Source organism: Apodemus sylvaticus, chromosome 18, assembly GCF_947179515.1.
Source record: "Apodemus sylvaticus chromosome 18, mApoSyl1.1, whole genome shotgun sequence".
In the NCBI taxonomy this organism is placed as follows: Eukaryota; Metazoa; Chordata; class Mammalia; order Rodentia; family Muridae; genus Apodemus; species Apodemus sylvaticus.
This window is the reverse complement of record NC_067489.1, coordinates 30,728,117-30,754,112: the sequence shown is the minus strand read 5'-3', so window position 1 is coordinate 30,754,112 and position 25,996 is coordinate 30,728,117. Positions and strand designations below refer to the sequence as shown.

Here is a 25,996-nt window from a genome sequence, read left to right as displayed (position 1 = left end):
ACACAGATGAAACAACACACATTAAAAAAACCCAGGCTTTTGCCAGAAATTTCATTGTTATTAGAATGTATCTTAGAAATTAAAACCAAACAACAACAACAACAGCCCTGGGTATGCCGTTAAAAATACCAGTACTAGAGGCTGGGGGGCAGTGCTCATGGTTGAGAATATTAAACAGAAGAATGGCTCTGTTTCTCACAACCTCATGGTAGCTCACAGCTCCTGGTACATGGACATTTGAGACTGGAAATGATAGAAGAATTAAGGCTTGACACAAATATCCGTCTAAAAACATGCACGCACAATGGTGTCTATATACAGCGACTCCTGAATACTCACAATTGCATTCAGTTTTGAATTCTGCATTGTGATGTCATAGAAACTGTAAGCACAATGAGATTCAGAGGATCAAGGTACTTTCTGTCTAGTTTAAGATTACTTTCCCAGCCCGACAACCTGGTCAAATCCTCCCTTCAGTCTCCAGTGTCCCTCTGAGAGGAGAGGAGCACACCAGAGCACCAGCAATAGTGTCAGCCTTGGTGCCCTCCAGGAGATGCATCCCAAGCTGGGCCTGTCACTGGACCTTCTTTTCCTCAGGCTCTTCTCCATTTTTGTCCCTGCAGTTCTTTTAGACAGGGACAATTCTGGGTCAGAGTTGTTGACTGTGGGATGGCAACCCCATCCCTCCACTTGATGTTGTCTTCCTGCTGGAGGTGGGCTCTACGAGTTCCCTCTTCCCACTGTTGGGCATTTCACTAGAGTCCCTTGCTTTGAGTCCCGAGAGTCTCTCACTTCCCAGGTCTCTGGTACTTTTTAGAGGATCCCCCACTTCAGGGCAACTGACATTGCATTAAACTTACCAAATATTTTGTGAACTTCTTGTTGTTCAGATTTTAATTATATCTTTAAAAAGTTTATCAGAAAATGTATTCATAAAATGAATGGTATATTACTTTACTGTTATATTTATTCCTAATAATATTGTTAATTTTATTGTACAGCTTTTTACTATTGTAAATATAATTTTGACTCTGCCCTAATTTCTGGGGATGTATTGTCATATCAGAATAGTTTTATTATAGTTTCTATTGTATAACAAACCATATTACTATTTTTTTTTATCAATTGAAAGAGAGCTGCTTTTTAAATAGCAGGCTCCTTGGTTCTCTGGTTATAAACAATGATATGCAAAATAAAACCATTTACCACTGTTTCTCTTAAAGAAAAAGTAGGAAGAACCAACTCCACAAAGTTGTTCTGTAATCCCCCACACATGTGCCATGGTGGGAGCTTGCTGGCACTCAAATATCACACACACACACACACACACACACACACACACACACCACACATACACCCCACACATACACACACTCACCACACACACACACACACACATCTCACACACCACACACACAATTTGTTATTTCACTACTCAAGTCTTGATAGACCAAAAGAAGGTTTTACACTAAAAGGAACATTTTTAATTATCCCCTCTGTTTCCTCTTTGAAGATTTGTTCTAATATATTACATTATAGTTAAAACTGCAGCGATCACAGATCACAGGGAAGATGCCCTGATAGCCGAGAAGCAGTAGCGTGAGACAATGTTTAATTAATGCTGTCTGACTCTCAAAGAATAATTAATAGTACTAACAGAGCAGCTGAGAGCTTTAGTAGTGTTTTGAAAATATTTTCTATAAAATTTAGTTGTATTCAAAGTGTACATGTGATCAGAAGGAACTCACATGTCTCCTCTTTAAGGAAATAGAGACACTCCTAGCTTTAAGGGTTTTGTGCCCTTGGTAATCCATGTAAGGGGCCTGGACTGCTGGATAGCAGTTGGTTGTAAAGAAGGTTTTAGACAGCTGAGGCAGATGCTCCTCCTGCTGTTTGCTGCCACTCGATTAGGAAAACTTGGGGTGTGGTGACTGTTAAATAAAGTTCAAGTCATGATCAAAAGTTAGCATAAAATCCAATATATTTTAACCTTGATAATGGGGGGAGGAGAATGAGTGCTTGCCTAGCATTCAAGAAGCCTCAGGTTCAGTCCTCAGTCCTGCATAAACCAGGCCTGGGGGCACAGACCTGTCACCTCCTCTCAGTACTCAGGCAAGAAGATCGGGAGTTCAAAGCTATCCTTGGCTACAGACAAAGTTTGAGGCCAGTGTAGTCTTCATGATATTCCGTCTCAATAAAACAAGCAACAACCAGAACAACCCCTGAACCCCCAAACAACAACCTTCCCCCTAGTCCAAAGGAGACTGAGAAATGTGAGATGCATAGTAAATTAAGGTCAGCAGGAGTGTGAGGGGTAAGAGAGGAGGTGTGGGGGAATACACAACACTGTACACTGTATGAAGCCATCCCAAAGATGCATACTAACCAAGGGAAAAGCAAAGCCTTTTAAAATGTAGAAATATAACCTTATTTATTATTGTGTGTGAGAGTGGTATACACACACCAGGGCATGCATATAGAGGTCAGAAGTGAGCTTTGTGGATTTGATTCACCACATCTGTGGAGTTAATACTTTTATCTGCTGAGCTGTTTCATCAACTCCAAAGAACTTGTTTTTCATACTGCCTTTAATGAGATGAATGTCACTGTGGTAAAACTGTAAATTAATATAAATTATGCTGATCCCCATCTTGCTTCAAATGAATGAGACCCAAACTGTGATTTATTTATTAGGCTCTGCACAATTACTGGGGGATGAGCCCTAATCTTAATCTCTAATGCTAGTCTGGCTACTTCCCCAACGGGACTCCCTAAATGCTTGCAGTTTGGATCTTCCTGGTGTTCTGCTCCAGCAGCCTGGTGTCCTGGGAGGCATTTCACTTGGGCCCATTCTGTTGCTCCATCATGGCTAAAGGAGAACTGTTCTGTGGCCTTCTCCACGCTCCTTCTGTCTCCTTTCTCCTAGTGGGACCCCAAGCCTGATAACTCAAACTCCACCTCTCTCTCTATTCTCCCCAGTAATTGGTTGTTGCCTGTTTTATTTAACCAACAGTTTTAAATTAGGTTTGCACAACAAAGGCTGTTTTCCTAGGGGATTTGCCTGTCTTGGTGCAACCAGATCTTGGAGTACAGAATTTAGTATATGGATACAAGCAGCACCAGACCCACCCACAACAAAATAACTGACATGCCTAAGTTGAAGTATTCAAAATAAAAACAAAACAAAACAATAACAAAGAAATGAATAGTAATAGCAAAAAAAATGTAGACAGTCTTTTTTTAAAAAAATATTTATTTATTATATGTAAGTACACTGTAGGTGTCAGATCTCTTTATGGATGGTTGTGAGCCACCATGTGGATGCTGGGATTCGAACTCATGACCTTTGGAAGAGCAGTCAGTGCTCTTAACCCGCTGAGCCATCTCTCCAGCCCCAACAGTCTTTAAATGATAAGAGCCAAAAAGTTGTAGGTGGCAGTTGATGGTTAGATAGGATAATTTCAGGAAAGATTTAAGTTCTTTAAAAAAAAAAAAAAAAAACAACTCTATATATGCTCTCTCTTTCTCTGTTTGTGTGTGTGCATGGGAGCGTGTGTGTGTGTGTGTGTGTGTGTGTGTGTGTGTGTGTGTGTGTGTGTGTATGATTCTGTGATTGCCAGTACCTTTGGAGGTCAGGGTGTCAGGTCCCCTGGTAGCTGGAGTCTCAATTTGGGTTCTGAAAGTGGGTTCTGTGCAAGAGCAGTAGAAAATTTTAACCTCTGAGCCATCTTTCTAGCCCCAAGATCCTGGTTTTGTAAATAAATTTACCTTTAAATTCTCTTCCTGGGGGTATCTGGATCCAATTTTGTATGTAAATAGGTATTTCAAATTAAAATGATCCTGGTGTTACACAGCTGCTGATTAGTTAATGAGGTTTATGTTTGCTCCAACATAGTGCTGAATTACTATAGCTTTTGTAAAGGTTATTTGTTGAAACTAGTGTTCTGATATTTTACCAGTTATATACTCTGGGGGCAGCACAAACTTGTTTTCTGACTCTATACAAATATACTGTATAGTATATACTCCCATCCTTAATGGGAGATATAGGAATTGATGGCTCCTGGGGGAGGGAAGAGTTAGTTTTCTTTGGGACTGTGGCCATTGTTAGGTTGTCCATGTTCCAGTGGATGGCCCCATACTCCTACACAGAGGCAACAGTAACTGGACCTTTGTGGGTTATAAAAAAAACATTAGAAATGGAACTTGTATACAACCGAGCTGTACCACTCCTGAGCATATGTCCAAAGGACTTTGCCATATAATAGAAAGACTTAGCCATGTTTAATGCCAATCTTTTCATAATAGTGAGTATGTGAATATGTGGATGAGTGGATAGAGAGTCTGGAACTATAGGAGACCATGAAAGGGAACAGTAGGTGTTAAGAAGGGGCAGGGTCAGGGAACAAAAGGTCACATGGGGCATTGTCTTAGTTAGGCTTCCTATTGCTGTGATAAAGCACTATCTCCAACAGCAACCTGGGGTGGGAAAGATTAGAATTTGCAGCTCTCAGTTCACACTCTACCAGTGTGGGAAGTTGGAGCAGGAACTCAAGGCAGTAACTGAAGGAGAGGCCTGGGAGGAAGCTGCTTACTGGCTTTCGCCTCATGGCTTGCTCAGCTTGTGTTCTTATACACCCAGGACAATCTGCCCCAGGGTGACATCCTAAGTGAGGTAACTCATCCTAAATGAGTCACAAAAGAACACTCATGGTATGCACTCACTGATAAGTGGATATTAGCACTGAAACTTGGAATACCCAAGACACAATTCATATATTAAATGATGCCCAAGAAGAAGGAAGAACAAAGTATGGATACTCTGGTCCTTCTTAGAAGGGGAAACAAAATACCCACAGGAGATACAGAGACAAAGTGTGGAGCAGAGTCTGAGGGAAAGACCATCCAGAGACTGCCCCACCTAGGGATCCATCTCATATACAGTTACAAAACCCAGACACTATTATTGATGCCCACACGTACTTGCTGACTGGAGCTGGATATAGCTGTCACTTGGGAGGCTCTGCTAGTGCATGAGATCTAGAGGGGAACACTCTCAGCCAGCCATTGAACTGAGCACAGGGTCCCCAATGGGGCAGTTAGAGAAAGGACCCAAGGAGCTGAAGGGGTTTGCAGCGCCACAGGAGGAACAACAAGATGAGCCACCCAGCACTCCCAGAGCTCCCAGGGACAAAACTATCAACCAGAGAGTGCACATGGAGGGACCCATGGCTCCAGATGCAGCATCCATAGGCAGCAGAGGATGGCCCTGTTGGACATCAAAGGGAGGAGACCTGGTCCTGGAAAGGCTCAATGCAGCAGTGTAGGGGAACACCAGGACAGGGAAACAGGAGGGGATTGATTGGGGAACTGAGGGAGGGGAGAGGGCTTATGGGACTTTGGGGGCAGGGGGGACCAGGAAAGGGGAAATCATTTGAAATGTAAATAAAGAATATATCCAATAAAGAAAAAAAAAGAAGAAAAAAGAAAATGCCCCACATGCTTTCTTTCCGGCCAATATTATAGAGACTTATTTTTTAAATTGAGAGTCCCTCCTCCCAAATGACTCTTGCTTGTGTCAAGTGGACAGGAAACCAGCCAGGACAGCTGATCCCAGTCAACTTGGCATACCAGTACTTACTATGAAAACATAACCTTTCCCTGCTTGTTCATTTAAAATCCCATATTAATATCATAATATAAGCTATAAATAACTTTAGGAGTTTTATATTCTTTAGACATTCAAACACTTTACAAGTTCAGTCTCTTTAAAATATCCAAAATTCTTCTAAAATTACCCAGTTTCTTTAAAATATCCAAGGTCTCATAACTGGGGATTCCTGTAAAATCAAAATAATTTACTTTCTTATTCCAAGAGGGAAGAACCAGGGCACAGTACAGAAAATTCAGAGTCCACGTTAATAACTCAGTAAGAGAAGGCCCCTCAGGCCTGTCTCCTGTAGGCCAGGCTCACAGAGGCAAGTTTTCAGTTAGGTTTCCCTTGTCTCAGACAACATGAACTTGTGTCAAATTGACAGAAATCTAGCCAACAGAGGCTTGAAAGCAGAAGGCAGGCAGGGGGTAGCAGGGCTCAAGGATTGGGGACGTGGTGAGTAGGGAGAAATAGGGCGTAGGAAGAAAAATAGCAGAAGCAGAATTTTCTTGAAAAGTGCCACAGTGAAACCTAATCATCTGTATACAATAAAAAGTGAATAGAACAGATTATCCATCTGTAATGTGGTGTCACCTTTTGACTTCTGTTAGTGGTTTTGAAATTTTGGCAGAAAGCAACTTAACCATTAACAGTTATAAATTGCTTTAGGGTTTATAAAACCTGCATTTTTATATGAGTTTGTCTTATTACATTAGAGTTGGGTGGGTACAGAATGGGATAGTTGGGGAAGGGGAGTAAATCTGATCAAAACACTGTGTATGTAATTCTCAAAGAAGTGAAGAAAGAATGATAGTTTCTTTATATATATTTTTTTGTTTTTATTTATTTTATTTTATTTTGGATTTTTTGGCTTTTTTGAGACAGGATTTCTCTGTATAGCCCTGGCTGTCCTGGAACTTACTTTGTAGACTCTTTATATTATTTAATAGTGCCAAATATAAAAGTCTGTTTCTACATCTTAAAAGGTTGCTCTGATTTCTTAATAGTACTGGGATGTTTCAGCATGAGAATCTTCCCCAACATATTTAAAACTTTACTCCCCACAAGACATTTAGGTAATAGGAACTTCCCAGAGGCTCTAGGAGTTTACTACTTGAGTTTAGTATAAATCGCATAGGAATATGGATGCATTTCATTATTAAAAAATAATATATTTGGAATCCCATACTTGAAGTCTGGGTTGTATATTCCAGAGAGCCCTCAAAACTAGTAACAACTTAAGAAAAAGATCATCGAAGAACCTCTTTCTTTTTTAGGGAAGTGTCTCTTACTCAGCCAAGAAACAGTGAAAGGGCTTACTTAGTATTGGACAGCTCTTATGTCTTCAAAACTGGGTCTTTATTTTATTTTATGAATAAATCTAGTAGTTGTGCTGAGTCAGCTTATACCTTATAAGAGATGATAATTATACAGAAAATCAAAGATGCTGAAAAATTTCTTACTTTACATATTCAAGGATCCTGCTCTTTAAGAAGTTAAAAATTACTCTTTTGAAGGAACAAAGCTATAGCATAACATATTAGAATTTTGAAATTGCTGTAACCATAGAACTTTATTTGTTATAAAAGGAAGAAATAATGTATAGTTAATAAACCGGACATACTGCGTTTGCTTCTCTGTGGTTTCGGCTCTTGTCCCTGAGGCTAGATGTTATATCTCATGCTAAATATGTGTGTTTGTTTCAGGCTAGGTGTTATATCCTACACTAAATATATGTTTGTTTCATTTTCAGTCCTATCTATGGGGCTGACTCTGAGCTTTCTGTCAAATATTTGTCATATTTATTCATAGACATTATTTATTTGAATTTGCAAACAGGGCACTTTAAAGACAAATGAAAATAAAATGGAAGCCACTTCCCTGCAGCGGAAATTTCCAGAATGGATGTCTATGCAGAATAAAAGATGTGCTGCAGAAGGAAAGGTAATCGCTCATTGATTATTTGACCAAATGGGAAATTTCATTTGAGTTTGACTGTGTAGTGAGTCACCCCATTGCTTGTAAGCTTCGGGTCATTGCTAGGTAAACCTTCCTGTTGTGTGAGTGAACCTGGACCAAGTTGTTGAAAGGGAGATGGGACTCACTTTTAAAAACATTTTATAAAATGAGACTCCCTAGTGTGTATTCTCTCTTTTTGTAATCAGCATTCACAGTTGACACATAATAATTTATATATTAATGTTGGTGATTTTTTTTTTTTGTTAAAATAGTTTGAATCCTTGAAGGCTTAAGATCTGATACTTAGCCACCAACATTTTAAGGCCACAGTATTGCATCTAGGATGTTAATATAATTATCAGGAAAAAAAAAAACAAGTAAATTAAGTGACTTCATGAAGGATTGGAAGTTTGAAAATAGAATTGTGTGGAAAAATAATTTCATGGTAGTATGGCTTTCCCTTCGTTAAGCTGACCTTATGGTTCTTACTCTATAATATAAAACGTAGTGTTATAGCTTTCCTCAATGGACTTTATTGTCTTAGCGAACACTTACCACTTATTGTGATATTTGTTTGTTTCTGCTTTGACTTTTGTTCAACTCAAGGCATGCGTTGAGAAGAGTGCTCTTGAAGATGGCCTCCCATTCTTAGAGTTCACTGGTTCCATTGTCTACAGTTATGAAGCCAGTGACTGCTCTTTCCTGTCTGAAGACATCAGGTAAGGGGTTCGAAGTTCTTGCCATTAAATTTGTGCCCTGCCATTAAATTTGTGGCGGGGCAACAGTGGTGGCACACACCTTTAATCCCAGCACTTGGGAGGCAGAGGAAGGTAGATTTCTGAGTTCAAGGCCAGCCTGGTCTACACAGAGAGTTCCAGGACAGCCAGGGCTACACAGAAAAACCTTGTCTCAAAAAACCAAAAAAAAAAAAAAAAAAAAAAAATACCCATAAGAAATAGTGATATTTATGAGTGTCTAGTTTTACAATGGAAGTATATTTATATTTCAGAAATAGTTTTACAGATATCATATCACTAAATTGCATTCTACTTTTAAAAATACAAATTAAACTAGTAGGATGCCTATTTGTTAATTAGTAACCTTTTCTAGTTTTTTTTTTTTTTTCTTTTCTTTTAGTGCTTGAGATACAAGTACAGGTAAAACTATTGAATACAACTGTTTACCAATTTTGGAAAAATGAAAATGTTATTTAATCTCTAACTATTTTTATATTTTATTAAAACATCAACCTATTAAGAAATGTGTATGATTCTGTTTTATTTTATTTAAAATTTACTTTTACCTTTTTAAATTGTGTTTGGATGCCTCCTCTGCGTGTATGTTTGTATACCTCACCGGTGTAGTGTCCACAGAGGCCAGGACAGGGCTTTGCATCCCCTTGAGCTGTAGTTGTGTGTGACCTTATGGGCGCTGGGAATCGAGCCTGGGTTCTCTGGAAGAGCAGCTGGTGCTCCCAGCTGCTGAGCCGTTTTAAAAGTTAGTGATAGGCACTCCAAACGGTCCATAAAAAGAGCTTTAGAAATGACTGTTAGTACTTGTAAGAGTTGCCTGTCTTAGTTTTTCTAAGGCTGTAACAAAATCCATGGTCTGAGTAAATTATCAAAAAAAACCATATAAGCAAATTCATAAATGAATTTAGTTTTTACAGTTTTGGAAACTATAGAGTCCCAGAGAATGGGATTGGCATTTGCAAGGGACCTTTGTACTGCATCTGTATCTTGGTAGAGGCTAAGGTGAGTTGAGATTAATTAAGCCAGTTCTCGGGATACCTGTTCCCTGTTCCGGGGGCGGAGCCTTCAGGAGCCCAGTACTTGTGTTTAGGCCCCGCCTCCCAGCAGCGTTGCCTTGAGGCATCCATTCTGACAGGGAATTTGAATAGGATACCCACGTCCCAGCACCTTGTGAAATTAGGATTCTGGAGTAATGCAATCTACACCTCTTGAAGCAACTTACACTGAGAACTAGTAAAATTAATTCAGATCATTGAGCTGACTGTGTGTGCCTTTTGATTTTTAACTATTTTCACTGGGGGTTTTAAAAAGCGGAAGTAAATAAAGCTGTTCCTCGGTGTCCTCGCGGTGGCTGGTAAATGTAATCTAGAAGAAACATTTAGGAGTCTTTCCTTCCACTCTATTTACTGGTTATGGCTTAGCTTCATTTTGCTGAACTAAAATTAGACTTAGAGAAAAGTAAATCTATTCCACATGGTTATATATCGACCTTGCCGTCTTACCTTTGTCTTCCTACGGTATAACATGTGTTGTATTAGTCAGAGGTTTTTTATTTTTTTTAAAGGAACTGAACTGACTGACTGAATGAATGTATATATTAAGCGGGTGTGGCTTTTCCGGCTGAGGTCCCTTGCCCAGCAGTGGCTGTCCCTCAGCAAAGGCCAAGAATCCTTTGTTCTTGTAGTTGTTGGTTCCAGGAGGCTGGGTGTCTGAGTCAGTCTTCAGTCTGCAGGGGAGTCCTGAAGAAGGCGGTTCTAACACTAGAGAAGGAGAGCCTTAGCAGCAAGACAGACGGACTTGCCAGCCAGAGCGAGGACAAGCAGGCATTAAGTAAAAGCTTCCGTCCTCGTCCTCGTGCACTTCTAAGTGGGCCGCCATCCGGAGTGTAACCTAGATTTAGGATGGCCTTCTGACATCAAATAATCCAGTCAAGAAAAGCCCTGGTAGGTGAGCCCGGGGCTTGTATTTCAGTTGATTGCAAACGTAGTCAAGTTGACAGCCGAGATTAGCTGAGCGCTATACGTTCAAGTGGTCTGAATAATTGTGTAACAAGCTCCGTGCTCATTTTGTGAAAGGCAGGCTTTGCTTGATTTGCATCCCTTTCATATGGTCACCATGGAGACTCTTGCATCAGGGGTTGGGAACTTGGCCCAGCCCTAAGAGCAGGGAGCGCTATTGCAGAGGACCCCGTCTGGTTCCCAGTCTCCATATTGGTGGCTCCAGACCTCTGCTTCCTGTGACTCCAGCTCCAGGGTGCCGAGTCTCTCTGCTGCCCCCTACAGGCACCTGCACTCACGTGCATATGTGCACCCCATCTCCCCATACACGCCTAGTTAGAAAAATAAAAACCTTAAAGAATATTTTTACATCAGGGCCAGCGAAATGGCTCAGTGGGTAAGAGGACCTGCCACCAAGCCTGGAGATCTGAGTTCTAGTCCCGTTCCAACCTCAGAGGCTCATGGTGGAAACTGAGAGCTGACCCTGAATCAACATGTATGGGGCCACCGAAAAGAATAAGACTCAACACAGCAATCGGGAAAGATTTCTACACCCTGGGCCTTCACCAGTTTGATAAGGCACGCCTTTGTGTGCGGAGGTCCGAGCTGATCCTGCTTGCGGGCCATTGGCTTTTGTTTTGTTTTGTTTTGTTTTAACCTGTGGGTTTAATAGTTTTTGTCAAATTTGAAAATTATCTTCAGTTTTTCTTTTCTTCAGTACTATGCTTTTCTGGGACTCTGTATACATAAATTATTTTGCTGGATACTATTTATTTTAAGTTTTTTTCTTTATACTTTTGCTGTTTCTTTAGGTTAATCACCTATATTTCTTCTGTAGTGCTTGGTTTACTGTATATCCTCTCTGTGAATTTTTAATTTTCATTCTGTTGTTCTCTTTTTTGTTATTGAAAGTGATTTTTTTATACAACGTATTTGGACTATGTCTTCCCTTTTCCCAACTCACCCCAAATCCTCTCCACGTCAGCAGAAAAAGAACAAGCGGGAAAAAAAAGTACAGGAAACACAGATGCAGACACACACTTGTACACACAGGAATCCCATAAATACACAAAATCAGAAACCAGAATATATAAAAATATATAAGCAAAAGACTCATTAGGTTAAAAAAAGGTTCATTTTGTGTTGGCCATTTTCTGCTAGGACTAGGGCCTGCTGTTCACTGTGGTTCACACATCCAGTGAGACTGGTGGGGAAACGAGTTTTTCCTTTGCGAGTGATTATGAGTAGGAGATAATTTGTGGGCTAGGGCTAGGGTGGGCGCTGGGCCTTTATCTGTGTAGACCTGTGTAGACCCTGTGCGTGTTCCCTCATGGAAGTTCTGTGTTTTGTCAGCCCTGCTGTGTCCAGAAGGCCTTATGGCCTTGATGTCTTCCACCCCACTGGCGCTTACAGCCTCTGCCTCCTCTTCTGCAGCATTCCCTGAGCCATGTGGACAGGGGTTTGCTGGAGGCCTTCTACCTCAGAACAAGTGTTCCAAGGTCTCTCGCCCTCTGTACACCGTCCAGTTGTAATTGTTCCTGTCTCCTGCAGGAGGCAGCGCCTCCGATGTTGTCTGGGCAAGACACCAAGCCTTGAGCATAAAAAACCTGCCAATTTGCTACTCATCGTGTACGTGTTTTCTTTTAAATTCCTGAACATGTATATATCTTATACTATTTTTTGTTTGTTTTTGTATTGTTTTGAGCCTGAACTCATGTAGCCTGGGCTGGCCTTGACTTCCCTGTGTAACTGAGGATGATCTTAGTTCCTGATCCTTTTGCCTGTACCTCCAAGTGCTGGGATCACTGACACGCCACCAGCCCAGCTGTGGGCGTAATGCAAGTTTCAGTGATACTTCAGCTCTTTTTCCCCCTATCGAGTGAGCCCTACCCCATCCACTGATTGTATTTCTGTTTGATTTGTGTCAGGGCTGTTGTGTTTTTTTTTGGGGGGGGGGGTCTGGTGTTGTGATTTTTTCCCTTGCTATATATTTTTGTTGTTGTGCGCTTTCTAAGAAAAGAGGTTTTGTCAGATGACTTACCTGGAGATGGGTTTTGTATTTGGAGGCTTGCGTTTAGACCTTATTAGGCCTGTAATTGCTTTTCCTTCTAAGGTAATTTAGTTCTATCAGGTGTGATCCTAATGGAGGCTGCTGATTGTTTCTGGAGTTCAGCAAAAATGTCTGCTGTGACTGGAGAACTTGCTCTCTCTTACCTCTGTCTGTGTGATGCCCGAGAATTGTACAGCTTCTAGTTACCCTGTTCTTTGCTTGGTCTCTCAGGAATTCCAGAGTCGCCGTGGATACTTGTGACTGTCCCACAGGGTGCAGCTGTCTGTCTCCCTACCTCAGTCCTTTCTCTGTTGTCTGTAAGGCATTCCAGGAGAACCAGGGACAACTGCAGAGACTGTCATCTTGATCTGAGAATAGTAAATTTAGATATATTTGTACAATTTCTTTGTTTATTTTTGGTGGAAGAATAAGTACTTCCTATAAATTTCATCTTAACCTGAGGTACTAGTTGATATTCTTTTATGTTTGTGATAAATTTTTAATTAAAAATTGTGAACTTGGCATGGAAACAATAGTAAACAAAACTGCATCTTGTTATCTAATTATATCAAATCTTTATTATTTAGTGTGTGTGTGTGTGTGTGTGTGTATGTGTGTGTATGTGTGCTCTTCTGTGTAGATGTATACTTGGTTAGAGGACAACTTTCAGAAGTAGGTTCTTGCCTTTTATTATGTGTGTCTAAAATTAAAAATAAATAGAAAACAAAAGCTCGCTTATACCCTTGTTAATTTACTTTCTTGCAACCCCTATGCTACTTTAAATTAACATGTCATGAATTTAGTGTTTAGTATTTCTTTATATTGTATTATTTGCCAGTTTAAAAACTATATGGGTTTCCTGAAACTTGTCTTTTTCACTCAATCAAGTTTTGAGAATTTTTCATTTTGATATATGTAGTTCTGTTATTTTTTATATGCTATATTCTGTTTTGGCATGCCACAATTTCTTTTATTCTTTTGTTTTATGGACATTTTGTTTATTTCTAGTCCCCAACTCCTCTGCAAAAGGAGCGGGGGTTGCAGTGATCATTCTTTTCTTTGTTGTGTTGATTAGTTTTTCTTGTCCGTTTGACACAGGGTAGAGTCATCTAAGGATAAGGAACCCCAACTGAGAAATGCACCATCAGATTGGTCTATAGGCAAGCATGGGAAAACATTGTTTTGACTGATGATGAATGTGGGAGGGACCAGCTCACTTTGGGCAGAGTCAACCCTTGGGAGTTGGTCCTGCCTTGGATAAGAAAGCAAACTGAGCAAGCCAGTTAGCAGTGTTTCTCCATGGCCTCTGCTTCAGCTTCTGCTTCTAGGGACCTGCCGTGGGTTCCTGCCCTGACTTCCCTTTCTTCCCATGTTGCTTTTGGACATGGCGTTTATCACAGCAATAGATAGCAAACTCAGACAATAATCAGTTGAGCCATCTCACCTTTTAGAGTGGTTTGAATAAGAATGGTCCTCAAAGGCTCATATATAGAATGGCTAGTCACCAGGGAGTGGAGCTCTTTGATAGGATTAGAACAGTGTTTCTCAACTTAAGAGTCTCGATGTCTTTGGACATTAAGCGACCCTTTCACAGATATCCTGCATATCAGATATTTACATCACGATTCATAGCAGTAACAAAATTACAGTTATGAAGTAGCAACGAAATAATGTTATGGTTGGGGGTCATTAGAAAGGTTGAGAACCACTGGATTAGAAGAATTAGGAAATATGACCTTGTTGGAGGAAGTGCATCACTTGGGGTGGGCCCTGACATTTCAAAAGCCTAGGCTTTTGAACAGACCTTTTGAACAAACACAGACCTCTTGTTCTGTCTACCTGCTGTGCAGGATGTAGCTGTTAGCTGCTGCTGTGGTGCCGTGTTTTCCACCATGATGATAATGGGCTAAACCTCCGAACTGTAAGTCAGTCACCAATTAGATGCTTTATTTTATAAGAGTTGACGTGGTCATGGTGTCTCTGCAGCAATACAACAGTGACTAAGACAGAAGTCTTCTTAATGACTTTAAAACCACTTACTATTTCTTGGCTGCTTAGTAACTGCTCGCCGGGTATGTCACAGATGTGCTCTCCAGGCTGTGGTTCGTCCTTTTCGTTTGTGATGATGTTGTTGGTTATGGAAAATGAAAAATAAAAAACCCATGCAGTTAATCCACACAATTTTTCCTTTGATAGCATGCGTCTGTCTGATGGAGATGTGGTGGGATTTGACATGGAATGGCCGCCCATATACAAGCCAGGGAAACGAAGCAGAGTTGCAGTGATTCAGTTGTGTGTGTCTGAGAGCAAATGTTACTTGTTTCACATTTCTTCTATGTCAGGTTGGTATCTCTGCTCCATTTTTATATGGCCATCAAGAATAACATATCCACGTTCTTCCTGCAAAATTACGTGTTCTTTCAGTAACAGGCCTTTTGTGATCTTATATTTATTTAAGGATTTATGTTTTTACTTGATTTTTATATCTTCTTTCTGTGTTAGAGAATAGAGAACTGAAGTTTAGAGGTGTAAATGACTAGGAATAATACACTGTTACTGTTACTAGAAGTGGCATTCAAACTCATTTTTCCTAGTCAATTTCAGTCCGGACACTGCATTAGCTAAAAAAGAGATAAGTAAGGTGAATGTGATTCTAAATTTAAACTTGATATAAGTAGCTTGATACAGTATGCATAAAAATAGTAAATCCATTATATTTAACAGAGTTATGGAAATAATAATGAAATGTTTTAGTTTTCCCCCAGGGGTTAAAAATGTTACTAGAAAACAAATCAATTAAGAAGGCAGGTGTTGGAATTGAAGGGGACCAGTGGAAACTTCTGCGCGATTTTGACGTCAAGTTGGAGAGTTTTGTGGAGCTGACAGATGTTGCCAATGAAAAGGTAAAAGCAATACATGCAGTATTTTAATAAACACGGTAATCTATGTTTCACAGAATGTGCATTTTTCATCTAAATGTTAGTTTCTTTTTTTTTTAATGAAGTAATGGAAGCTATGTGTTGATTTTGGTGGCAATACAGAAGTTCAAAGTGCAATAATAAAACCTTCCAGTTGTGAACCGCCATCGCTGTGTCCAGTCGCCCGAGTCAGCGCCCTTCCATCTTTTCTGCCAACCTTCCTATTTTGTATCTTGCACACTTGAACGCTTATTGCATCCTTATGGATTTATTCCAATAGCACGTCTTTTGAAAGATGAGTGCAGGGCAGCTCTTGATAGAGAAGGTTGAGAGTCTGTTTGACCTTTAACATCGCCACCTATGTTTCTATTATTTTATTAATGAAATGATTACAGCCTTATATTCAGCCACGTATTCGTTTGGCCGTGAAGTCAAAACCATTCTAACCTGTTCAGTTGCTTCTGAGGAGCAGCATCATTAAAGTTTAAGCACTTTGATACCCACTCTATGGAGCCTCGGAGTTAAACTGCCACTGTCACCCATGAATGAGGTCTTGCGGTCTCAGATTGGGGACTTGTTTCATTTGTGTTCCCTGGGGACAGCTGACAATGATGGTGAGCATTTGCTCTGTTCCCTTTTTACTCCTTCCAGTTGAAGTGCGCAGAGACCTGGAGCCTCAATGGTCTGGTTAAACACGTCTTAGGAAAACAGCTTTTGAAAGACAAGTCCATTCGCTGTAGCAATTGGAGTAACTTCCCCCTCTCGGATGACCAGAAACTGTATGCAGCTACTGATGCTTACGTACGTATTTAAAGACCTTTAGTATGACATCATTTTCATTTCTCACACCAAATCACTTCAATAAAAATTTACTGGGGTCATGACCTTAGCTTAAATATTTTATTTTAGTTTGGCATTAAAAATTGCTTAGGAATACATCAAGTGAACTTCTCCATGTTAATTAGAAAGTACCAATTAATAGGTTGTTTAGCAGTAGTTATTTTCACCACCAGGATGTAAAGTGATGTCCAATTCCTGTGTAAAAGAATTTGAACTTACTGAAACATGAAAGGTTTTAAGCTTAGCAGGCACAAATGGTTTGATGATGTATTTCGTATATAAGCAACTCAGAATCAGAAAAATCACAGGCTTTCTATATTTAAACTAGCCTTATTCCCTACATTTATATTTAAAATGTGGAAATTTAGATAAATTGCCTCCAAGTTTAGTTGCTGCTGTTCTTAGATGTATTTTCATATTTATAATCTATACATACTGGCATCTAGGCCTGTCTTTATATATAGTACTTTTGTCTGTGTGTGCTTTAACTTAAGAAATATATCTTTTGTAAATTTCTTTGCCCTAGATCATACTTATTGATCATATTTGAATAGTATTTGTAGATAAATATCTTGTTGTTTTTCCACCTTACATTTATTTTTAAGACATAGACACTCCTTTAACTCGTAACCAGAAAGGCAAAGGGAAAGCAGCAGATGCTGATGACCTGGGCCCTGCTCAGCTCCTCCGGCGCTGTTTTCTTCCTTGCTCACTTGCTTTAAAAAATAGCGGACTCTCTTGCAGCTTTATTCTTCTGCTCTTGAGCTGTTCATGCCGCTGGGGCCGGCCTTGATGTCCTGGTCCTCTTGCCCCTGTCTCCTTAGTATGGAGATAGACAGGCTGTGCTGTCTATATTCTTGACGCTTTGTGTGACTTGATCGATTCTGTTAAAAATACCCAGCATGCACTGTTGCTCATACGCTGACCAGCATTTTCAGCTGGTGTCATGAAATCTCAAGAACTGCATAGGATTCATCCTCCAAACAGATGTTTCTCACTAGATGGTAGTTATTAGGTTTTGTTTACAGGTCCTTTTATTTGGATACCTACTTACAATACTGAAAATTAGTAAGTGAGAATTTAAAGCTGTGTTTTACAGCCTAGGCAGCTCTTGTTTCCCAGTCAGAATAGTGCTTGCAGGAAGACCTGGGTCTTCACATTCTGCAATAGTTTCACTTCATTTTTGGAGGGTGTTTTAGAAAACATTCTTGTAGATGTTGCTAGAGAGAGGACATACATATTTTAATTTTTTGGGTAATCTTTAACTTGCCCATTGATTTTCTTCTGTCTTTTTATAGGCTGGTTTTATCATCTATCAAAAATTAGAAACTTTGGGTGGTGCTGCGCAGGTGTTTGCTCTAAATAAAGGTATGTGATGGCCTAACAGAAGAGATAAAATGTGAATTGCTGTCTTGTGAGATTCGTTTTTTTTAAAAAAAAATCAAAGTATTATGGATCTTTGCAAAGTATTCTGGTACTTCTGTTATGTCTGAGCAGTGCTGCTGTAAAGGTGAAACCTATCAGGATCAGGGATTGGAGGTGTAGATTTTCCCTCGTGGCGAAGCAGGGCTTGCATTGCTTGTTTTGAAGTGTTGCTGCTCTTCAGGTCCACAGAGTGGCCATGTTATTGTCCTTGATGACATCAGTGAGCCAGCCAGCTTCTTCTCAGCTGGAAATATACACATTCTTCCTGCCGATGTTTACAGTGGCTTCACCCCCCCCCCCACTGTTAATGTGTCTGTGGTGCAGTGGCTTCACCACCCCCTCCACCACCCCCTCCCACTGTTAACGTGTCTGTGGTGCACTGTAGTGTTCTGCTTTTCTGTGTTAGGCTGCTGGTTTTCACTCAGCTTCATTGTCAGATGCTTTGATCTGATAGTGATTGTAGGCAGAGCCAACCAGTAGGTGGGTAAGTATTAGCCTTTGTGCTGCAGAGATCAGTGCTGGAACCTTAGCCATCTGACCTGTAATATGTCCCTTTCCCCGTGCTTGTTATGTGGAGAATAGATAACTATCTAGTGGGTTAGTTGTGAACACTAAAGGGGCAGATGTTCAAAACACCTCTGTTGATGGCCAGAGAGAATTGCTAAATAGATTGAATTGTCCTAATACATGATCTGAAATGCTTTGAAATTGGAAGATTTTTGGTGATAACATGATTTACAAATTCATGTGTATATATCATTGAAAAATGCTTCCTGGAAGAAGTAATACTTGAGATGAAACCTGAAATAGGGGCAGACATTTGATAACCAAAGCCAAAGGGAAAATGATAGATAGGTCCAAAGCCTCAGAGGGAGGCTATCTGGAACTTGTGCAGTGTAGGAAACTGTTGACTCTGACAGTAGGAGAAGCAGAAAAATGAAAGAAGACAGACCTCACTACAGAGCTTACAGGTAGCCTTCCAAAGAGCAAATGAAGCTATTATTGACAGTTCTAAATGTGGAGGTGAAGTGCGCTGTATTTGAAACAAGCTAACAAAACAAGCTGTAGAATACAACACACACACACATAACAAAGTGAGCCACAGAGGAAGGAAACAGATTTCAGGATTACAGAGAATGCTGGGAAAGGCTTTTCGGAGCTTTCGATGGTGAGCCACAAAAGAAGAAATGGTAACTAGAAATGATAACTAGAATTGGTTACTTGCGTCAAGGGTTGGCACAGTCAGCCTACATTTAATAGAGAAGTAGAGTCAACAGAATTTGTTGTAATGACAGGAACGTGCCAGAGATCCTCTTGGGTTTTGGCTGCATGGCAGTTTAAAACCCAGGATAAAGAAGAGCAAGATTTAGGGGTGATTTTTTATTCTAAGACGGGGTTTCTCTGTGTAGCCCTGGATGCTCTGGACTTCACTATATAGACCAGGCTGGCCTTGAACTCAGAGATCTGCCTGCCTCTGCTTCCCGAGTGCTGGGATTAACGGTGTGCACCACCCCCACACATTTAGAAGTGAAGTTTTATAGCTGTTTTTAGACATGTGAAAGGAGGGGAACATCTCAGATAGCAACAGGGTTATGGCCTGTGGACCATAACCTAGATATGTAAATTGTAGCTCAGGAGACAGTTTGTGTGAGATAAAATGTAAGAACTAAGAGTCCTAAGAATCCTGGTGTCCAACCTAGTGTGGAGGAGGGGACACTGTAGCAGTTGCCCTGGGTCTGGAAGGAAATGAGAGTAGTGGACAGCTCAAGGACCGGTATGCAGAAAGCCCAAGGAAGACTAGCTTTGAAGGAGGAGGCACAATTATAGTCTTGAGTTTTTGAATTGCTGAGATTTTGACAGAGTGAAGACCTGTAGTTAATCATTAGATTTGGCACAGTGGCCACCATAATTTGTAACCTTCTATACCAGTGGTTCTCAACCTTCCTAATGCTGTGACCCTTTAATATAGTCCCTCATGTTGTGGTGACTCCCAACCATAAAGTTATTTTCAATGCTGCTTCATGACTGTGATTTTGCCACTGTTATGAATTGTATTGTAATTACCTGATACGCAGGTATTTGATATGTGAATCCTGGGAAGGAACCATTTGATAAACCATTGTTCTATTGTTATACTTCTGGTGTTCTGGGGGTTGACAAAAGAGTACTGGAAACAGAGGGTGTACTTTTAGAACAAATAGGGTCCAGAGGCTTTGGTAGTATAAAAATATTATAGCCATAGCGAGAATTGAGTAGTATGATGAGGTGGGTAGAAACCGCACTATAGTTATTACAATCATATTAATCATATTACTTCGAATAATGGAGAAGTTGGATGTAAGGACTGTGATTTTAAGTGCATAAATAAGTAATTTTTTTAGAAACTCTATTTAGAAAGGCAGCATTCATAGAGCACAGGTTTGTCTAGTGTTTACTATGTATTAGTGTTCATTATGTATTGATTTCATTTGACAAGCAAGGGAACAAGCTATATGGCTGACTGAAGGAAGGGCTGCAAATGCTTAGAGCCAAGAAAGGACAAGGCCACTGAGGTAACTGCATTCCTTGGGTAAGGAACAGTTAGTATCACCAAAGAGAAATGAGCATAAGGAAGACTTGCAGGAAACAAGGCTGGAAAAGAGGCCTGGGGCAGTCAGTTAGGTCATCATATGTTGTAAGCCAGACTTGACCTTTTAATACTCAAAAACAACAACAACCACAGTACAGTGATGGCTAATATAAAACCCTTAGTTTTGGCGTATGGAGCTGTAGAATAAAATATTCAAAATTTTGTCTTAAAATGTTTTTTTCTCACTGCTGTAAGAGAACCAGGAAGTTAGAGAGTCAGGATGCCATTTTAATTGTCCAGAAATAGAAGATAATTGTATTAGGCCAGTAGAAGTAGTAAGAAATGTAAATGCAGTAGGTATTCTGATGGTATATACGGTGAAGAATTCTAGGTGAATTCTCTATAAAGAACGAGGAATAGACTCTGCTGGGATAACCAAGGTATTTAGTTGAGTCACCTGATGACTGGCAGGGTCAGAGGGCAAGAGGATGTGGTGGGAAAAGTCCAAATTGCAGCGTGGACCTGGAAAACTACAGGTGGCTTTTGATAACTACAAACGTCTCTGTATTAGTTATTTCCTGTTACTGCGATAAAACGCGACGGTCTTAAAGGAAAGGAGTTTCTTTTGGCGCACGCTCCCAGAGGGATCGGAGTCTTCAGTGGTACTGCGGGAGCATGGCAGTCAGCAGCCAGCATCGCAGAGGGGGCAGGAAACTGTTAGAGAGTGAACGGGAAGTAGGATGAAGCTGTGCACTCGCAAAGCCCTCCCCCAATGACGTACTTCCTCCGGAAGGTTGCCCCGCCTAAACCTCTCTCAATGGAGCTACCAAGGGAGCATCATCCAGTGTTCAAATGCCTGAGTCTGTGGGAAATATTTCTCACGTAACCCCCACAGCACTATGGGAAATGGGGTTCCAAGCTCACAGCGGGCGTTGGGGTTAGAGATGTAGATTGTCTTGCCTGTGGTAAAACTGGATGAGATAAAAGTGAGAGTGAATGAACTGAAGAACAGAGGCGGCAGCAGCTTCAAGGTCACAGTGGCATTTAGAAAAATGAAAGTGGCCTGAGGGGGGCATCAGTGAAGAGGAGGGGGACGGAGGAAATGCTTAAATAGAAAGGAGACGTCAGCCCCTTAAACGTAACTCCGAGGATCTGAATGATGCACGGATCTTGGATTAACAATCAGGGTTGATAATGTGGTAGCCTTCCCCAAGGAAGCTGTACTGCTGAGGGGAAAACGCTGAGTTGGAGTTAGTTTAGGAGAAAATAGGAGCAGAACATTTGAGGACGAGCAGCAGGCATTGGAAACTTAAGAGAAAGGTAAAATTGTCTTAAGATAAGCGGGATCTGTGATAGGAGTTTAAAGTTAAATTGGCCATTATTATTTTGCTTTATTTTCAAGAAAGTCCAGCTACTTAGGCATCAGTTAGCTAAAGAAGTTGAATGTGATTAGAGTAGATTTTGTCAGGTAAGTTCCATGGAGGTGGGTAAAGAAGGCGGAAGTGGAGAGTCTGTGTATCAAAGGAATGGACACTGTGGTGGGGACAGTAGGAGTAGTGGGCGCGGGAGGGGCGGAGCCAACGGGTTTCATTCTGAAGTGTTAACTCTCTGAGCTGGGGTAAGCACCCCAGAAAGAGTGGGATGCTGTATTTATGGTAGAAATACATATTTATAGTTTGTAGTGGAAGGTTTGGGGTACAGTGGAGGTTTTATTGGCCAGCTTTAAGGTTGATTGTGGGAATGAGTAGCTCAGATTAGATGAGGAAGATTGTTGGAATGAAGGTGATTCTTGGGCAAGGGTTCCAAACACTTAAGTTTGAACATTCAAGGATGGGGGCTTACTAATCTCTGAGTCAGAAACAGTGTCAGGTGAGTTTAGAGTCTCATGTTTGTTCTCTTGTCTAGATCAGTAACATTTGAATTGGGTAATGCATAAATTTGGAATTTACTCTAAATTTCACATAGCAAAAAATTAAAAGGAGCATTACAACAAGGACGTAAAGAGGAAAGTGATTTAGGGATTCCAGAAGGAAGAGTTCTGTTAGAATTCATTGTGGGAATAGAGGAAAATCAGGATACTAATACTATATTATGATATGGTTAAATAAATTCTGTCTTCTAATTTGAATATTAACTTTTCTTCCTTCCTTCCTTCTTTCCTTTCTTCTTTTGTTTTTCTTTCTCTCTTTTTCTCTTTTCCTTCCTTCCTTCCTTCCTTCCTTCCTTCCTTCCTTCCTTCCTTCCTTCCTTCCTTCCTTTATTTTTTCTTTTATTTAGCAGAGGAAAACCTACCTATGGAGATGAAGAAACAGTTGAATTCAATCTCTGAAGAAATGAGGGACCTAGCCAACCGTTTTCCTGTCACTTGCAGAAATTCGGAAACTCTACAGAGGTTAAATATTGTGCTTTTTAAAATATTTATTTTATTTTTAATTGTGTGTGTATGTGTGTGTGTGTGTGTGTGTGTGTGTGTGGCACTTGTGTTTTCAGATGAGATTTGTGATAGGTTGACTGAGAGCTTTCTTAAGAACGCAGGACCAGCAGCCTAAGGATGGCACCACCGCAGTGGCCTTGGCCCTCCCAGGTAGGTCACTGATTACAAAACGCTTCATAGGCTTGCTGACACCCCAGGCTTACGTAGGCATTCTCAGATGATTGTAGCTTGTGTCAAATTACTATAAAAGTAGCCAGCACAACTGACCCCTTGTTACCTTGACATACAAACAAAACACCATTTAATCAGAACCTTTTTTTTCTTGTTCATTTCCAATATCATACATTAATAAAGGCATCATGTATAAAGCATTTTTGAAACTTGAAAGTCCCAGTCTTACAAATTCAAACACTTTAGAAGTTGTTTCTTTAAAAATACCTAATCTCTTTTAAAATTCAAAGTCTATATAAAGCTCCCAAATTCCTTTTTCTTTCTTTCTTTCTTTCTTTCTTTCTTTCTTTCTTTCTTTCTTTCTTTCTTCCTTCCTTCCTTCCTTCCTTCCTTCCTTCCTTCCTTCCTTCCTTCCTTTCTCTTTCTTTCTTTCCTCTTTCTGTGTGTCTCTCTGTGTATGTCTCTCTCTCTAAGTTTAAACTCTCTCAGTTGTGAGTTCCTGTAAAATAAAAACAAAACAAAACCTTTTCTTAAGAGGGAAGTACCAGAGCGCAGTCACAGGGTCTTAACAAAGCAAAACCAAACTCCCAGCAGTGTGAACAGTGCAACATCCAATGTCTGGGATCTACTCTTGATCTTCTGAGCTGCTCCAATGGACTTGGCTCACTTCTCCAGCCCCACCCTCTACAGCACAAAGCTTGTCTTCTAGGCTCTGGCTGGCTCCATCCTATTGCTGATGTACTTGATGGTCATCCAACGACACATCTCCAAAATGCTGGGATTTTCTGCTGTAGCTGGGTTGCACTTTAACCAATAGTGTCACTTGTGTTCTGTTCATTGTGCCAAGCCTCAACTTTTCTCCATGAGTTCTTTAATCCTGGGCTGTTAACTGCTGCTATAGCTGCACTTTCACCGGAGACCTTTCCTGGACTCTCACAGTGCCAAGCCTCAGTTGCTGTTCATGATCCCTTCATGACTTAAAACCAGTACCATCTGTGTGACTTGTCTACTATTCAAGTTCTGCTACCAGAGTGAAATACAACTTTGGCCACTTCTAGAATACCATTTGTGTGCTGCCTCTGAGAAAACGTTTCCCAGAAGATTTTCCATTAATGACTCTGGTCCCTTTTTAATAACCACTAATTTTTCAGCTCCAGATGACCAGCATCAATTGTCCAGTGATGTAGAGTTTTATTCCATTGGTTCTAGTTGCTGGGTAATCACAGCTGCTTTTCAGTACCAGTTAACCAGAACCACTAGATTCTTAACTCAAAATAGCAAATAGCCCTGATAGAGTCTTTAAGGGACTCTCAAACGTCCCTCTGGGGCTTTTCCAGCTTGGCCTCTAGTGTCTGTGCTGCTCTCAACGTTTGTATCTCCCAAGCTCCACTGAATAGCCCATTAAGCTTTGGAAACTGAATGGCTTTTCTAGCCCAAAGTTCCAGAGTCCTTCCACAGTTCTCCCCAAAACAGCATGTTCAGGTCTAACACGGTAACACCCCACTCCTGGTACCAAAATCAATCACCTTTTATGCTGTTTTTTACATGGATTTCTGATTTTTACAGAATACCTGCTTGGTATAAATTGCATATACCTAACGCTTTGCTTTATAACAGCAAGATAAATAGGCTTTATTAGCATCAAGAACTCACAACACAGTAGTTTGAGGTTTATTGTAGGAAGGAACAGTTGTTTTTCTCTCATAGAACCCTGATAGGATTGATGTTATTTAGTATTGCTTAGTCATTTATTTTAAATTCAGTGTGCTATGGTATTGCTGCAGTGTACTTAACATTCTGCTGGGTGTTGAGGTTGTCTGTTGCTAACTAATGAGCATGATAGGAATTTTAAGGAAAGAAATGTGCATGCTACTGTGTATGTCTTCATAGGCCAGCCTTTAATGTTAGAGTAAGTGGTTGTGTCTTACTCTGATGTGAGTGCATGGTAAGTAAGACATTATGGTATTACCATTGTTGCTATAGCAACACATTTATTTCACAATTAAATCGAATCATAACTTCTCATACCATATTATTTATACACACTTGTTATGTATAACCAGTAAATATATAAAATTATAATCATATACTGTCTAAGGCCAACCCCTGGAACAACTCAGACTTTGATGGTTTATTCTCATGGAAGAGCAGAGTTTCATCTGAACCATTAAAATAAAATTAACTGGGGCTGGAGAGATGGCTCAATGGGTAAGAGCACTGACTGTTTTTCCAAAGGTTATGAGTTCAAATCCCAGCATCCACATGGTGGCTCACAACCATCCATAAAGAGATCTGATGCCCTCTTCTGGTGTCTGAAGACAGCTACAGTGTACTTACATATAATAAATAAATCTTTGAAAAAAATAACTGTAGCTACTTGAACATTTTGGATTTTATAAATCATTGAGTTAAATACTGAAAAATTAGAATACATAGCCCAAAGCACTTATTGCATAATAACATACATCTCTTTGTTTATCACCATCTTTTGTCTTTCTCTCTAATTTCTTCACTTATTAGGTAGTTTTTCTTTCCTTAGTACTGAGGATTGAGTTTGAGGACTCGTGAACTTTAGGCAAGTATCACAGAGTTGTCATTAAAGTAGTCCTGTTGTTTGGAGTTCTGCACAGTGCTTCTTATTTACACTACATTCAGAATGTGTTACCTACAATTTCTAACTTCAGTTTCTTTAAAGTGGAATGATAATTCACTATACTTGAAGTCATGTGAATACAAAGTCCTAAGAATTTTTAACTTTTTTCTTATGAGCTTTTGTAGTTATTTTGACTATAGGATATAATTTTTTGTTTAAATTTTTTTATATAATATATTACTATGTTTTCCCTATCCCTGAATCCTTTCCATATCCTAACTAACTCCCTACCTACCCAACTTTAGGTTTGAGGCCCCCTCTATCAACAATAAACAATCAAACAAAGAAAAATCAGCACAAACAAACAAACAAACAAAAAACAATGAAGAAAAACAGATACACAAACAAAATGAAATAAAAAGCCTACAGAAAAAGGAGTTCATTTTGTGTTGGTTATCTTCTGGGCATGGGACCTGTGCTGATTGTGGTTGATATACCCAGTGACACGTAATTAGAGAAAACTGATTTTTTTTCTTTCCAAGCTTTTACAAAGAAGCTTTTATAAAGGTTAGGGGTCTAGGATTTTGTCTGGATTGAACCTTTGCCTTTCCTCTGCAGGCTGCCACAGTCTCTGA

General features: G+C 40.1%; 1 protein-coding gene across 8 annotated transcripts in view; it reads left to right on the top strand.

Moving 5' to 3' along the window:
- Positions 1 to 25,996, top strand: part of Wrn (WRN RecQ like helicase) — a 134,141-nt gene that overhangs the window by 25,513 nt on the left and 82,632 nt on the right. For 7 of the 8 annotated variants that reach the window (XM_052162538.1, XM_052162537.1, XM_052162541.1 and 4 more), the window contains 7 exons: positions 7,493 to 7,597; positions 8,219 to 8,331; positions 14,608 to 14,753; positions 15,166 to 15,314; positions 15,981 to 16,130; positions 17,468 to 17,537; positions 22,441 to 22,555. In XM_052162538.1, the coding sequence (XP_052018498.1) occupies positions 7,520 to 7,597; positions 8,219 to 8,331; positions 14,608 to 14,753; positions 15,166 to 15,314; positions 15,981 to 16,130; positions 17,468 to 17,537; positions 22,441 to 22,555 (821 nt within the window). In that variant the 5' untranslated portion in view covers positions 7,493 to 7,519. The remainder of the gene's footprint in view (positions 1 to 7,492; positions 7,598 to 8,218; positions 8,332 to 14,607; positions 14,754 to 15,165; positions 15,315 to 15,980; positions 16,131 to 17,467; positions 17,538 to 22,440; positions 22,556 to 25,996) is intronic. The other variant, XM_052162536.1, reaches the window with a different exon arrangement.